This window comes from Dromiciops gliroides, chromosome 1 (assembly GCF_019393635.1).
Source record: "Dromiciops gliroides isolate mDroGli1 chromosome 1, mDroGli1.pri, whole genome shotgun sequence".
Classification (NCBI taxonomy): Eukaryota; Metazoa; Chordata; class Mammalia; order Microbiotheria; family Microbiotheriidae; genus Dromiciops; species Dromiciops gliroides.
In genome coordinates, this window is record NC_057861.1 from 2,262,553 (window position 1) to 2,278,780 (window position 16,228).

The 16,228-nt window shown below is 49.4% G+C and overlaps 1 protein-coding gene across 1 annotated transcript in view; it reads right to left on the reverse strand.

The window, feature by feature from the left end:
• MAPK1 (mitogen-activated protein kinase 1) overlaps nucleotides 1-9,991 on the reverse strand; it is a 73,383-nt gene extending 63,392 nt beyond the window's left edge. Inside the window, exon 1 of the mRNA XM_043979925.1 lies at nucleotides 9,713-9,991. Coding sequence (XP_043835860.1) covers nucleotides 9,713-9,837 — 125 coding nt within the window. The 5' untranslated portion in view covers nucleotides 9,838-9,991. The remainder of the gene's footprint in view (nucleotides 1-9,712) is intronic.
• Between the last annotated feature and the right edge of the window lie 6,237 nt (nucleotides 9,992-16,228).

Here is a 16,228-nt window from a genome sequence, read left to right on the forward strand (position 1 = left end):
TGGCTTTCCAGGACCTTCACATCCTCTGACCTTTCCAGGATTACACACCATTCTCTTTTACACTCACTTCAATCCAGCCAGATGGAACCACTTAGTGTTGTTCACACTCTGCATCTCCCATCTCTGTGCCTTTGCCCAGGCTGTTCTCCAGGCCTAGAATTCACCCCTCTCTTCACCTCTAGCTCTAAGATGAAGTGTTAGCTTCCTTCAAAGTTCAGATTAAACACCACCTCCTTCCTTCACAAGGCCTTTCATGATCTCCCCTCTCTCATGTAAACATCTCTCCTTCCCCCCCCCCCCCATGGAAGCTCTCGGAGGTCAGGAACTACCATTCTTATCTTGGCATTCACTGCCCCAGCACAGTGCTAGGCACAGTAACAAGTACTTAGTAAATGTTCATTGACTGAAGTATAGGTAGCATCCCAGGCACTAAAATTTTACAGGAAAAGTCAGCCCAGGAAGAATGAGGGCGTCTCAAGACTGAACTTCCAAGGATACAAAAAATTCTGATGAAGAGGAAAAGGGTCAGCTGCCATCTGTGCTCTCTCCCCTGAGCTCCAGGCAAACATCTTCCGCTGCCAACATGTCCCACTGGAACCTTAACCTGTACACATCCCAAACAGAATTCACGCCAAAGACTGCAGATGCTCCCAAAAGGAGAACCCAATCTGTAAGTGACCATGCGAAAATATATAACAAATCACTTAAAGTCAGAAAGTGAACATTTTGAAAAGGACTCTCAGACTGCAAATCATTCTTTGCAAACAGGGAAAGATGAGAAAAGACTGGAGAAGTCAAGATGGGCAGGGCAGGTACACTGAGGGGCTTTGGCAGGTCTGTCTTGAGGTCCAGTGACTCAGGATTCCAACTGGGGATCATGCAAGAAAGGGGATTAAACTGTGTATCCCAAGACCAAGCAATCCCACTGGCAGATGCAGACCTCCAAAAAGTGAAGGTGGGCACGAAGGTCCCCCGAGAGACCAAAGCACTGCATTGTTACTCTCTGTGCTCACAAAAAGCTGAGATCAAAGCGGGATATGCCCTGGCTGGAGGACAACAAAAGGAGCTGGGGGGCTTTCTTAGCTGTGAGGAGGAAGAATGCCCAAGTATAGCCACAATTTTCGGCTTGGCTTAGCAGGAAAATCACAGGTGATGGAGACAAGAAGGTGGCTTGTTTCCTCTAAGAAGAAGAAAGATCTCTTGAACAGACAGAAAAAAAAAATGGGAGGTGGGGGTACTGAAATCCAAGTGCCAAGCCTCAGATTAACCACTACATGCCAGCACACTGAAAAGAAAAAAGTGGTGACTGGAATCAGAACGGGTGATCTCCGAGAGCGGAACTTCTGCAGGCTGGGTTGGAGGAAGGCGCCTCGAGAAGGTCTCTCCCTCCCAACCCCCAGGAAGTCCTTGAACTTGGGATCTTGGGCTGCGATTCCCACCCCACCCCCCATAGCTGCCTGGCCCTTTGCAATGGAGGAGTGCTTGGCTCCTCAGCACTCTCTTCCCTTCACCTCTCCCATTCCTGATCCTTGCTTATAATATTAATGAGCCAACGAGGGAGAGCAGGACATGCATTGACTGAGCTTGGAATCAAGATCTCTGGGTCCAAAGCCCAGCTCCACTCACCACTAGATAAGTGTGCCCCTGTTGCTTCCCGTTTCTGAAGCCGATCCTTGTGCCCCTCTCCTGGGAGGGCAGCTGCAGGGAGAGCACCTAACACCAGCTGCTGCTGGCAGGACCAGGTTTGGGGACCTTTCGTGATTCACCATACTAGCTAGCAATTTCCAGAGATTTCTATTATGCCGTTAAGAGACTTCAACTGGAGACGGGGGTCTTTCCAAAACAGAGATGAATCTGATCTCAACTCTGGCTACTACCTCTCCACCCAGGCACCTCGACAATCACTCCTTGTGGGGGAATGGCATTTTCTGAAAGGCCTTACAAATACCAATATATAATATACCTCCTTTTAAGTAGCCTGTAAGAAAAGACAGCTACGAAGGGCCAACCCAACAAATTAAAAATTCTTTTAATAGGTGCCAGTAACAAAAACGTAAAGACAGCAAAAATTTGCATGATACTGATTCGGTTCAATGACAATTTTTTGCATAATCCTGAGGATGGCTGAAATATGTATGTATGTATCAGCCAACCAACAAATATGTATCTACAAAATATTTACCATACACCCATTACTGAGCACCCACACAAGCAAAAAGAGACAGCCCCTGCCCTCAAAGAGCTTGCAAACAGAGACCACCACATACAGTGAGCTGGAAGGGGGCCTAAGAATGACAATGGGGTCTGATGCCTTCTATGGAATTAAAAGCACCTAAGTGTAACCATTTCCTCACACATCCTTATAAAGGAGGCACAAGTATTATCCTGACTGTGCAGAGAGGAAACTGCAGCAAAGAAGAGGCGTGATCAAGTCACTTTGAGGGTAAAAACCCTAGAGTGAGAGACTCTTGTTCCGTGGTGTCTGACTCTTTGTGACCCCATGGCAAAGATACTGAGGTGGCTTGCCATTTCTTTTTCCAGCTCATTTGTGTAACAGGTGAGGAAATTGAGGCAAACAGAGTTAAATGACTTGCCCAGGGTCACACAGCTTGTAAAATCAGATTTGAGGTCAGGTCTTCCTGACTTCAAGCCCAGCACTCTACCCATTGTGCCGCCCAGCACTCTACCCATTGTGCCACCCAGCTGCCCATAGAATGAGAGGGAAGTTATTATAAATAACAACACAATTTGAAAGGTAGATACTATTGCAAATTTTCACACACATTTTGCCATTTAATCTGCAAACCATCTGTAAGTTAATCATTTCCCAGATGAAGAAGCTTAGGGTAGGAGACAGCTATAAAGGGGCCCACACAACTCAAAGCCATCAGCATCACTGTTCTTCGGGGACTTCAAACCAAAGCCACCCAAGCCAGGGACGGTGTCAGAAGTTAAACCCAGATCTCAGCACTAGCCAAGTTCCATGCTCTTTCCACCATAATACATAAAGTTACTCTGAGTTTGACATTAAATAAGACTTCCCAGACATGACTTCTAGACAGTCATTATGTTGAAAAAACATACTGTTCTTTGTTAGATGGAAGATGAAAATCGGGGGAAATTCTTCCAGTTTAAAAACATCCAATGGAAAACCATTAGGTAATACTGAAGGGAACAGAGTGGCCATTTGAAAAACCCATACAGAGCTATCTCGAAGAAGGCTTCCACTCTAGCATAAACTAAGAAGAGCTTGCCTGATTATTCTACCAGCCTACTTCTGTCAATCATTCTTTAATTCAATACAGGAAATATTGACAACCGTAAGAGACAGGTCCTTCCTTTGGAGAGTTTATAGTCTAAGAGGGAGATGTACAGACAAGTAACCCCATAAGAGACACAAACAAATGTTCCATGAGGTCTGAGGGAGAATAACTATGGATGAGGAAAGAAGATCCCATGAGACAAACAGTATCTGAGCTGGGCTTTAAGTATGAGGGGAGAGATGGGATAGGAAGGAGGCTTGAGAAACCATATTATAATAAGGATCAATTACAAGACAGAGAAGGAAGGAGAGAGGAAGAGGGGGGAGAAAAAAGATGGGAAGGTGGAAGGGGAGGATATAGAGGATAGGAAGAGAAAAAGAGAAGAGAAGAGCTGGAAGCGACATCAAGTACAGGAAGGGCAGTCATGGAAAAGTGGTTAATTTATTCTACTTGGGTATAGAATTACAAGAAATAGCATAGAAGGTGCAGAAAGGCCAATTCCAACTCAATCAACATAAAGGGAACCTCCCTAGAGGGGCAGTATAAAGGCAGACTAGTTGGGTTTGGGGAATGGGCTCCCGGTCATGAGTTCTTCCAGCAGAGTCTGTGTATAAGGCCACAGAGGTAAGAGAGAAATGAGCTGGAGTTGGCAGAAGCTGCCCTAGATCATTTCTGAGGCCGGATTTGAACTCAGGTCCTCCTGAATCCAGGGCTGGTGCTCTATGCACTGCACCACCCTAGATCATCTCTGAGGGCCCTCTCCACTCTTGGGCTGGTGATTCTGGAAGGCTCCTAGTTTTGCCAAACTAAGAAGCCTAAACTTTATTCGGACAGGCACTAGGGAGCCATGGACAGAGCTTTGCGTGGGGAATGAAAGGCTGGCAGTGGTGAGTACTGCTTGGAAGGGGTAAGGCCCAGAGGCAGAGGTCTGTTAGGAGACAACAGCAACAGCCAGCACTGGGGCAATAAGGACCTATAATCATGGGGTGGTTGTAAAAAGAGGAGGGGCACAAGAGATGTTATAGAGATAAAATTCCAAAGGATCCCAAGTCCCCTAAAAAACCCCTGGAATTACCTTAATCTTACACTTCGCTGTTTCCATCCTCCATAACAATGACTCTCAAACTTTTGGGTCTCAGGACTGTTTTTATACCCTTTAAAAATTATTCAGGACCCTCCCCAAAGATCTTTTATGTAGGTTACAGTCAATGATATGTGCCATATTAGAAATTCAAATGTCTTAGTATCATTAATCAAATAAGATAATATTCTTCTAAAAAAAAGCACTTAGCAGAGTGCCTGGCACATAGTAGGTGCTATAGCGATGCTTATTTCCTTCCTCTCGCCCTCTGCCTCTACTTCCATGAAGGTGGTTTTAGTCTTGGAGGTTCCCAGACCACTGTTCTTTAGACCATTTCTCCCCAAATCTTGGTTCTTCCTGTGAAATGTCTTTCAGGTTGGCCCATTCCCCTTCATTCCCCCGCCACTCATCCCCTACTCCAGGTCTTTATCAACCCTCAATGACAGAGGCTCTCATTGGACAGGTCCTGCCCACTCCTCCTGAGACTCTGCCCATCGCATCATCCTCCAGCTAACAACCTGCAGCCTACCAGGGGAGGCCCCCATCCTGCGGCTGCTAGCTCCTGTCCATCCTTCAGGATTCCTGGCTTCCCTGGGGTGGCTACTTCTTCTTCGTCAGTGCACATGTATGCACACAGGCTTCCCAGATTTCTGTTGCACCACTACCTCTCCCAGCTGATTTCCCACACTTCCCGAAATACACCCAGCATTCCAGTCAGACCAGTCTCCCAACAATATCATCGTTCTCGCCTCTCTCCCTTTGGTCCCTGTCATTACCCTAGTCACTAACAAAGCCCAACACTCCCCAACCTACTCAATCCTGCCGAGCCTTTCTCCTTCCCTAAAGGACCACGTGTCTAGTCAGAAACAGACAACACACATCTAGCCTTCCATGGACGGAGAATGCCCTTAAGTTGAGCATGCATAAACCCACAGGTGGAAGCCTCTTCACCTTCCATCCTGTGTAATGCCTGCCCAAGGTTTCTCATCGATCTTTGAATCAAAGCATTTAGAGCTAGAAGGGACTTTTAGAGGCCTCAACTAAGGAAACAGAGGAGAGAGAAGCCGGCTTCCCCACGGTCACAGAGGCAATGAGAGAGCCAGAGGTCAATATGCCATACACACCACCAGGTTGCCTAAACAAAGAACCCCCCCCAGGAGCTGGCAACCTTTATCTCGCTCTTAGCAAGCCCCGACTCTTCTTGATAGATGCCCATCAATAAACACTAGCTCCCAACATTGCTAAATCGTGCACATTTGTCCCTGTCCAGGCCTCACCTTCTATTATTTCCAAAGATCACTGATCCGTTATGTGTGCAATGCTGTGATCCCTGACCTCGAGCTTACAATACAAGTGGAGACAGAAGATGGACCCAGCCCTGAAACTCAACAGTGCAGGTTCTGGAATCAAGAGGACGAGTGTTCTGCCCCACCTCACACAGTCACTTCTCAGAGGACTCAGTCGCCTAGACAGCCTCTGAGCACCTCTGCAGCTCCAGCTTGAGCTTCTTCCCATGAACTCTTTCCCTGGCCCATTAGACTGGCACGCTCCTGGTCTTTCTCTGCACCCTCATCACTTACGTGTCAGAGTGCCCAGGACACAAGTGTGCAATAAATGCTTGTTGATGTAAGCCAACCACATTGAAGGATGTTATCTTATTTCCTGCACTGCCAGTCTATTTCCCCCTCAAATGTTACTTTTCCCATTCCCCAAGTGTCACTATTGTTGCTGCTGCTGCTGGTTGTGGGTTTTGTTCGTTTGTTGTTGTTTGTTTTGGTGAGAAGAGAAGGGAAGACAGTGTAGAGGGAGGAGAGGCTCAGCAATATCAGATCAGTCACTAAGGTTTTGTTAAGGGTCCCAAGTGAAACGCCAGGGAGACAAAGAAAGGCAATTGCTCCGCCTGCTCTCGAGGAGCTCCCAGTCTAATGGGGAATGCTAGCAAAAGCATCTCTGCACCCAGCTCACCCCCAGAGAGATGCAGAACTGGAGGGGTCGGAGGCCATCCAGTCAAACCAGTCACTAACACTTACTCGGTTTCTTCATCTGGAAAATGAAAGGGTTGGAATAGAAGGTCTCCCGAGACCTCTCAAGCCCTAAATTTGATCTACATAGCCTTATTCACCTACTGTTCCCTCCCCCTCAACCCTCCATTCACTCAGGTGCCAGATCTTGCCTATGTGTCTCCCATCCATCCCCTGAGACCTACACTCGGTCACATCAACAAGCATTTATTAAACACCCATTATGTTCTAGGCACTGAACTAAGCACCAGGGGATACAAAGAAATGCGAAGACAGTCCCTGCTGTAAAGTAGTTCATAATCTAAAGAGGGAAACAACGTGTAAAGAACTATATTCAAACAATATACAGACAGGATAAATTGGAGAAAATCTCAGAGAGAAGGCACTAGAATTAAGAGGCTTTTTACAAGGCCTTACAAAAGGCAGGATTTTTGCAGAGACATAAAAGAAGTCAGGGGAGCCAAGAGGCAGAGACGAGGGAGAGAGTTCTAGGCATGGGGAGCAAGTGAAAAGGAGTTCAGAGATGGATGGTTTGGTATGAGCCTGAGTAAGGAGGCCAAGGTCACTGGATCATAGATTGTATGGAGGGAATAAGATGTAAGATGACTGGGGGAGGGGGGGCAGGTTGTGAAGAGGACATCTGATCACAGTTGTCTCCAAGTAAAGAGGCATGAGCATTCCCATAGCTCCAGTGGGGACCAATGAGAATCAAGTAAATTGTGAGACAAAAAAAAATCTGGCTCAGTATAAAGAGGATGTTACAGATGGATTCATCCTTCAGGTGCATGACTTCTAAAGCCCCTTCTGAGCCTAACATACTTGAACCCTTGACTCAGCTAGAACTGTTGAAAATGCAGTGGGTGTTTCAGGGGACAATAAAATTGTCTTCACGGTAGGCGTTAAAACCGACTGCAGACGGTCAGTAATGGAGGAAGCTGGAAAAGAGATTCCTGCAGAGGGAGTGGACTGAACTAGATGAACTGTAATGTCCCTCGGTCTAGCTTTGGGATTCTACGCTCCTATAATTTGTTCAAGGTTATATGCCACTCGCAGCCATCCGATGCTCCCCTCCTCCCCTGTCACCTTCTTCCTTTCCTCCTTCTAGTCTAACACCCAGGTGCCAAGGGTCCGAAGTCCATGTTCATTGTGTTCTCTCCCTACCCCGTACCACCCAGAGACCTGTTCCCACCCTCACGACACAGCCCAGCAATTATACTGGAAAGAGCTTTGTGCCTGACAGATTTCTCCTAACTGGGGTCCTTCAACACTGTGACACCTGGGGCCAGAGGGATAGAGAGCAACTCTATCTTTCAGGTGGAAGGGGAGGGAACATGGGGAGCCTAGTTGCTGGGCAGCTGGCCCCGGGCTCCTTAATATCAACCTATGGGCTCAAGATTAAACTATATATGGTACCACAGAAAACTATCAAAACAGTGGTGCTAAAGCAGAAGTACCAGAAAACTCAAAGAGGAAAACATCAATAAAACTTTTTTCTAATTCCCAAAGCAGTCAAGTCCTTCCACTCCCAATGAAAAGAGCTTAAGTAATTCTTTCAGATTTCTATTTGCTTCACGTGGACAATGAAGAGTAAAGGACTAGATGTATGACATCATGACTCTCTCCTAGAACTATAGAAACTATGCTGAATGGTATATAACTATGAGAAATCCATATTTCCCTTCCAAAAATAAAGCATCTTAGTACTTTCTCCCTAATTACGCGTCCAGTAACAATTACACCTATCAGTGTCCTGTTTGACGGGTTCCCAAGACAAAATCATTCCTGTGGGGTCCGTAGTAGGGTCTGGGTGAGAATTTTTTTTAAAAGTAGAGAACGTGGGTCAAAATGCAGTATATTCTTGCCTGCTAAAAGACTGCCATGGATATGGAGCACCCTAATGGAGTTCTATGAAGGAACAGAAAAGACATCGTGGAGAGAGGGCAGACAAACTGAATCTTGAAGAATTGGGTAGGACCCAAAATAACCGCTGGGAGAAGGCCTGCTAGCTCCAAAGAAAGAAGCAGTGAAGGCTGAGGAGAGAGAATCCATCTCGCTGGGTACTTTCTAAGAGCAAGCAATAAAGGACCATCTTGGCTGAGCGCTCTCTCACTTCAGGGAATAGTGGAATATATGGTAAGGCAGCCACGATGCTTAGAAGACTATTATTAAAAAGTCTGCATTCTACTCCACAGATGAGAAGCTACTGAGGTTTTCTGAGCAGAATAAGAAGATAAAAATAATTTCCTTTTGAATCACTGAAAAATACACTTTGATATAGAACTCGTTCTCTATCTCAACTCTCCACTGAATGCTGCCATATGGTCTCACTATCTTATTAGAACATCAAACTATCATGTCTAGGCTGGCAGCAAAAATCCAAGTGAATGCGAAGGGACCATCTGGGGGTTAGAGCAGGCAGACCGGCAGGAGCATAAGTTTGAAGCCAAATACCTGAAAAATTTCCCATCCATACTCTCTGTGTTCCTATTAATCATTAAATCTGTTTTTATAAGCATAATATACAAATGTTGAGGTCTCAAACCAAAAAAAAAAAAAAGGCCACAAAACAACGATAAACCCATGTTCCCTAGATTCCATTCGACAAGCATTAGACACCTACTGTGTGCGAGGAAACGAAGTAGGTGGGGATGCAAAGAGAAGGCAAAAAGGGAAATCGTTCCTGCCCCTAAAGAGCTCATGATTTACAGGAGGTGGCCAGTCGTCACCCAGTCGGGTTCTGAAGCAGAATCCGATGGTAGTCAATCAACAAACCGATCTCACTGCTCAAAATGTGAGACCTGGGATTAAAACTGAATAGAAATAAGAGGGATGCCAATCCCCCCGCCGGCTTGCTAAAGGGACATGAGGGGGTACACTCAAGAGGATGCCTTCTGGGGTTCCAATCCTGACTCGGCCTCCTCCTTCGGGATCGTGACGGCCCAGGAAGGGTCGGGGTCTTTAAGCCCCGCATAAATGCCCCTCGTGGGCACTTGTCTGGGATGGGGGGGGGGACCCGATGGTGCGCACGGTCCCCCAGCTGTGAATGACAAGCAGCAGGGGGGAAGTTCCCGAGGATGTCTCCGCTCCGCGCCGGGGGCCCCCGGCCCCCCGGTAAAATGGAGCGGGCCGCGCTCTTCCCGGACGCTCGGGCAGGGCTCGGGATCGCCTTCCCGGGGGCACCGCGCGTCGGGCCGGGGGCGCGGGGGGGGGCGACTCCCCGCCCGCCGTGCTACCGTGGGCACCCCCGGGGGCGATGGAGAAGCGGCGCTGGACGCCGGGAAACCAGCCCGATCCTGCCATCTTGGGCAGCGCCAGGCTCGCCGGCCCGGCCCCGCCCGGGCACTCACCACACCATGCCGTAGGCGCCCTCGCCGATGTAGGAGAGGTTGGTGTAGCGCGGGCCCACGTCGAACACCTGCCCGCGGACCATCTCGGGCCCCGCGCCGCCGCCGCCGCCGCCGCCCGCCGCCATGATGGCCGCCGCCGCCCGGGCCGAGGGGAGAGGGAGGAGGAAGGGAAGGGCGAGGACGAGGAAGGGAAGGAGGGCGCGCCGGCCGCCGCCGCCCGAGCGCCGGGAGCTGCCTGCGGGCCCCCGCGGAGCGCGCTGCCTGCCTGCCCGGCCGCCTGCCTCCTGCCCCCGGCCCGCCGCCTGCAGCTGCCTCCCGACTGCCCGACTGACTGACTGACTGGCGGCCGGAGGGCGAGCGGGCGCGCGGCGAGGGGCGGGGCCTGCGGCGAGCGCGCGCGCGCCGATGCGGAAGGACCGGCCGCCCGGGGGAAGGCGAGCCGAGGCTTCGCAGTCACGTGGGAGGGGAACCAGCGGAGAGCAGAGGGGAGGTGCACGCGCACGCGCACACGCCGCAGTCCAGAGCGTGGGGGAGAAGGAAGACGAAGGCGTAGACTAGGATGAAGACGGGGGGCCGCAGGAACCTGAAGGGGTGTCCGAGGGAGAACGACAGGGAGGAGACCGAAAAGAGGACCGAGGTCGGGAGAGACGACCACCGCGCCCACGCACCCCCTACTGACGGAAAGCGAGCGATGCCGGACTACGCAGGCGCCGAGAGGCGCCACCGCCCGCCCACCCGCAGCCGTGGGCCGACGCCCCCTGCAGGCGGGCGCCGCCACACGCCTTCCACATACACGCCCTGGATCCAGAAATAGGAAACCACGCATGCGCCGCACAGCCCTGCGGGCAGAATCCAAGTTTCCCTTCCCCGCCCCCGTCTCTCGGTGCGCCCGGGACCCAGTCCTCAGCGCCAGCACTGATTAAGCACCCAATGTGTGCCCGGCCTCGTGCTGGGGATGCAGAGAAAGGCAGAAGTCGGCCCCTGCCCTCGAGGAGCGTCCAGTTTAATGGGGAGGGGGGGCGGGCGGGGGACCACGTGCCTATGCCCAAACATGATCCGGATAGGGCCCCCCCAGATGCGCAGACCACCCTCCCCCGCCCCCACAGGGGCCCCTCCTGGCAGACCCGGAGACACGCATGCCAGATGTGCCCAAGCACGCAGGCGGGCACAGCCTCCACCCAGGACGGGCAGGCCCAGAGATGCCCTCGCATGCCCTCGCCCTCAGGGTCAGGGCACCACCTGTCCTCCAACCATCCCTCCTACCTAGGCCCACACGCACAGCCCTGTTCTTCCTCTACATACTGTCCCAATGCACTCCGGGCAAAGGCTTACAGATGGGGGACACCCCCCCACACCCCTGAGACTCCCCTAATCTTCCCTCACAAACACTCGCTGGTGAGCTCCGGTGTGCGCACACAGGGGCTTGGAGATACAGAGACTAGACACACTCAGAGCCACCCACGAGCCCCTCATCCATATCCAAATGCCCAGACCCCCCCACACACATACTCTCAGCACACCCCTTTCCTTCCTGAACATGCCATTCCAATCCAATCTAATCAGAGACACACAGACTCAGACCACACACACACACACACACACACACACACACACACACACACACACACACACACACACACCCCTTGGCACAGTTCGATAAGAGCTAATAATAATAGCTAACATAATATAATATTAGCTATCGTGCCTACTACAAGCCGGGAACTATGCTATGAACTTGACAAATATCTCATTTGATCCTGACAATCACCCTGGGAAGTAGTTATATAGTTGAAGAAACTGAGGCAGGCAAAGGTTAAATGACTGGCCCAGGGTCGTCGGAGGCTGGATTCTAATCAGGTCTTCTTCACCCCAGGCCCAGCACTCCATCCACTGTACAACCTCGCTACTTTATAGAAGGTTTGCAAAGCACTTAACAAATGGTGTCTCATTTGATCCTTACAACAACTTGGGGGGTAAGTGCTGTTATTATCCCCATTTTTCAGATGAGAAAACGGAACTAAATGACCCCTGGGGTCCCTTGCAGCTCTCAATCTAGGACCCTATGATCAGGTAAAAGGTAATAAAACACTCCGAGGCTGCTCATGCACATGGAGAAGCAAGCCGGTGTGTGTTCTCAGCTCCCCCTCCCCTCTGCACTAGAGGCACCCTCAGCTACCCAGACCCCACACACGTTCAGAAGGACCCCTCTTCCTGTACATACCATTACAACCCACTCAGATCTCACACCCACTCAGAGAATACCACACACAGTTACCCAGCTAGCCCCTCCAAGCACATAGCCCCAAAGGCTCCCCCCACTTCCCACATACACAACTCCTACACACCCTGCAAAGGCACCCCCCACACACACACACACACTCGAACATTCAAACCCACACTGCAAAGTGCCCAAGCACCTTAAGCCCCACCCCCACTGCCTCTGCAACGCTCTCGCTCTCGCTCTCCCTTCTCCATCTCTCTCTCTCTCTCTCTCACACACACACACACACACACACACACACACACACACACAGAAACCACAAGCAGCCAGAGATAAAGCCCACACCATCCACCCCAGTTCAGTCACTGACTTTTGAACAGGACATGCAAACAGGACATAACAAAATCGGAAGTGAGGAGAATGGCTGGTTGGACCTATTTTGCGTATCTGATTTTGAAAGCTGTTGTTACTAAACTCTGAGCAAACACCAAAGACAACTGAAGACCGGCAGAGAGAGTGCCCTAGTTCTTGAAAAGCTGCTTAAAAACAGGGACTGTCTTTTGCCTCTTTTTGTATCCCAAGCACTTAGCCCAGTGCCCAGCACATAGTAGGTGGTTTGATTGATGGTTGATTGGAACACTGTTGGTTTTGGAAAATAAAGACTGATGGGCTAGATGCAAATGTCCATCAAAATTCTAGACGATATTATCCAACATAATCGGTGAACCCTTAGAAAAAATAATCATTGTCAGGAGCCAGGATGACTTCACTAAGAACAAAGTACGCCAGACTAAATTAATTTCCTTCTTAGCCAGTCTCACTGACTGCAAGGCTGTCAATACACAATAGATGGATTTCGGGGCGGGGGGGAAGTCTCAAGGTGCCAAGATGTACCACATACAAGTGTATGGTTAGATGAATTCATGACTAATTGAAAAGCTATTCAAAGACTAGTGATTACGGGATTGATGCTCTGCTCTCATTTCCAAAAAACCAACTGTTATGAACGCAGAATGAAGGAGATGGAGCGAGATATGAAAAAAACATTGAAGGGACTGTGAGCTCCATATGAGTCAGCAATGTGTTGTGGGAAGCCAAAAAAAGCCGATTTGATCTGGGCTGCATCGAGAGAAACTAAGGAGGGAACAGCCCTGTTCTCCATTGCTCTGGGAGGCAGGATGGTTCGAGAGAAAAGCACATTGGAGTCTGACGACCTGGATCCAATCAATTAATGGGATTGATGATGGGGCATGTGACTGATGATGCTTACCGCCTGTGTGACCTGTCTCTTCTTCCCCGTGGGCCTCAGTTTCCTCAGCTGTAAAATGAAGGGGGTTGCCCCCCCCCCCCCGTGTAAGCACAGTGTCCGGGGCTGGCTACTTTCCCCATCTTCCCTTCTCTCACAATCAGGCTGGGTCTCCCCAAGGGGCTTGTGACTTCTGTCCTCGAGGTTTTAATCTTGCTGCTCATGAGCAACATGCTCTGGTGCGTTTCCCAGTATCATTGAACCAGCTGATATTGCCCCATCCTCCGTAACATTAATTAGCTTGTACAAAGGGTTATTAATAAGGCATAGAGAAGACCAAAGTTCAACACACCCCAAAAAGTCTACATTCTCTTCCAAGGACTATAGAATACAGGGCAAAGTGCGATTGAGCTTAGAGACCTTGTGGCCAACAGCACAGGTCACTCAGGGTGCCTGGATTCTGGGATTCTTTTTCTCCCTTTAGGGAGGCCTCTGGAGGTCCTGAAGTGTAGGTACCCTGGAGGCATCGTGGCATGGTGGGTAGAACACCTGACCTGGAGTCATGAAGTTGTTGTTGTTCAGATGTGTTTCAGTCATATCCAACTTGGAAAGACATGACCCCATCTGGCAGAGGTACTGGAGCGATTTACCCTTCTCCAGCTCGTTTTACAGATGAGGAAACTGAGGCAAACAGGGTTAGATGACCTGCCTAGGGTCACCCAGCTAGTAAGTGTCTGAGGCCGGATTTGAACTCAGGAAGATGGTTCTTACTGATTCCAAGCCCAGTGCTCTATCCACTGCACTACCTAGCTGCCCCAGAGTCATGAAGATGGCAACTCAAACCCAACCTCAAATATGTTCTAGGTGGATGACCCTGGACAAATCACTTTACTCGTGACTGCCTCAATTTCTTCATCTGTAAAATAATAGCACCTACCTCCCAGGGTTGTTGTGAGGATCTTTGCAAAGTATTTTGCAAACCTTAAAGAGCTATCTAAATGCTATTATTATTAGAATCCCCAAACTGAAGACTTTCAAACACTCTTTTTGGGATGTTTGCTCTCAGCGACTGATGCAGGTGTTACAAGTACTCGCCACTCATGCTCAAGGGGAAGTTCATGAGGTTTTCCTCCAGCCAAATGTGGGCTTCCCTCCCTCCCTCTCTCCACCCCTCCCTCCCTCGCTCCACTTCCTTCTCTGTCTCCCTCCTTTCTTCCCTCCCTCCCTCCCTTCCTCTTCCCCTCTCTTCCTCTCTCCTTTTAAGGGAGGGGGTCTCTCAAGAGCTTGTCTAGAATTCCTTCACCACTAAGCTGGCCAGCCAGTGAAAAGTGAAAGGAAGCCCAGACTCCAGCTGACTGACTACTTGTATCCAAGCCTACAGGGAAGGACTGATGCTCTTCAGCCAATTCCAGTCCACTTCCTGCCTGGGTTCTATCATTTCATTTCACCTCTTCCAATGGCTAGAAGCATTTCAGAATGATTATAGCCTTCTCCCATAACTAGCTTATACCTTCAATTGGCTTATTCCGCAGCTTAATCAGAGGTGCTCTCACCTGATAAAGGTATGCTGGGGAAAGCATCTTGTAGGTCACTTTGGTTGGGGTGGGGTGATTGATTGACTCAAGAGGGAAGTCTGGACCCTCTGTGACCGCCTCCCTATCCCTCTGATTGGCTGATGAGCCTCTTAAGTTTTAGTATCAAGCAGTCACCTGTGTAGGGCAGGCTTTTCAAAATGTTTCTTGAGGTGAATGGGAATATTGGGAGGGAATCATCACTCCTCTTCAGATAGCTGGAGGTCTGTCACAAAAGGGAATAGGTTAACTCTGTGTACCCCGGAAGGAATAAGCAAGACTAATGAACAGAGATCTACAGGAAGGCAGACAGATCATCACTGAAGGAAAATAACGATTCTATTAATTCTGTTCCCTTCACTGATCTCCTTTTCTTCCCAGGGGGAAACAAAGGCATATTGTACATCTCTGTCTACTTGGTGGGGGGAAGAGAGGGGAGGCATGTAGGCTACTAGAACTTCCTGCGAGAATAGCCTGTGTTAACAAGAAGTTGTTTTTGTTGTTCAGTGGTGTCCAACTCTTTGTGATCCTATGGACCATAGCATGCCAACATTGTCCATGGGGTTTTCTTAGCAAAGATACTGGAGTGGTTTGCCATTTCCTTCTCCAGCTCATTTTACAGATGAGGAAACTAAGGTAAACAGGGTTATGTGACTTGCCCAGGGTTACACAGCTAGGTTATATCGGAACTCAAGTCCTCCTGACTCTAGGCCCAGCACTCTATCCACTGAGCCACCTAGCTGCCCCAAATAATAAATATAATATAATAATAAATAACTAGCATTTATTGAAGCCACTGGCCTGTCTCAGGGGAGTCTTGTGATTTTTAACCTTCCAGAGCAGGGTTGTATCTTACCCAGGCTGCCAGGGAGTAAGAGAATCTCTAGCCCAGCTTCATGCTGGGACTCCATTCCTGACTCAGAACCCCACCCCAACAGGCAAAAATGTATCAGTCACATGACCAGGAGCCCCCTAGATAGTACAGGTCCTTTCTTAAACTCTATCTTCCTTTCATGAGGTGTAGAAAGATCTGGGATCTGGGATCTGGGATGGCCAACTGGTTCTTTTCAGGGTACTGTGTCACAGGGATGCAGTCATAGTCTCCCATCTTGAAACTAGGACATCTGGAGTTCTCTACATTTCTTAAGCAACTAGATGGTGCAGTGGATAGAGTGCTGGGCCTGGAGTCGGAAAGACACAATTTCCTGATTTCAAATCTGGCCTCAGACACTTACTAGCTCTATGACTCTGGGCAAGTAACTCACCCTCTTTGCTTGGGTTTCCTCATTTGTCAAATAAACTAGGGAAGAAAATAGCTAAGAAACAAAACACACACACACACACCCCACACCTATGGGGTCACAAGGAATCCGAAATGACTGAACATCTACATTTCTTGGATACTTGCTAGCTACGTGATTTTGGGTAAGTCCTCTGACTCCTCTGTTTGTGGAGGGCAATAATCCTGTACCCCTACC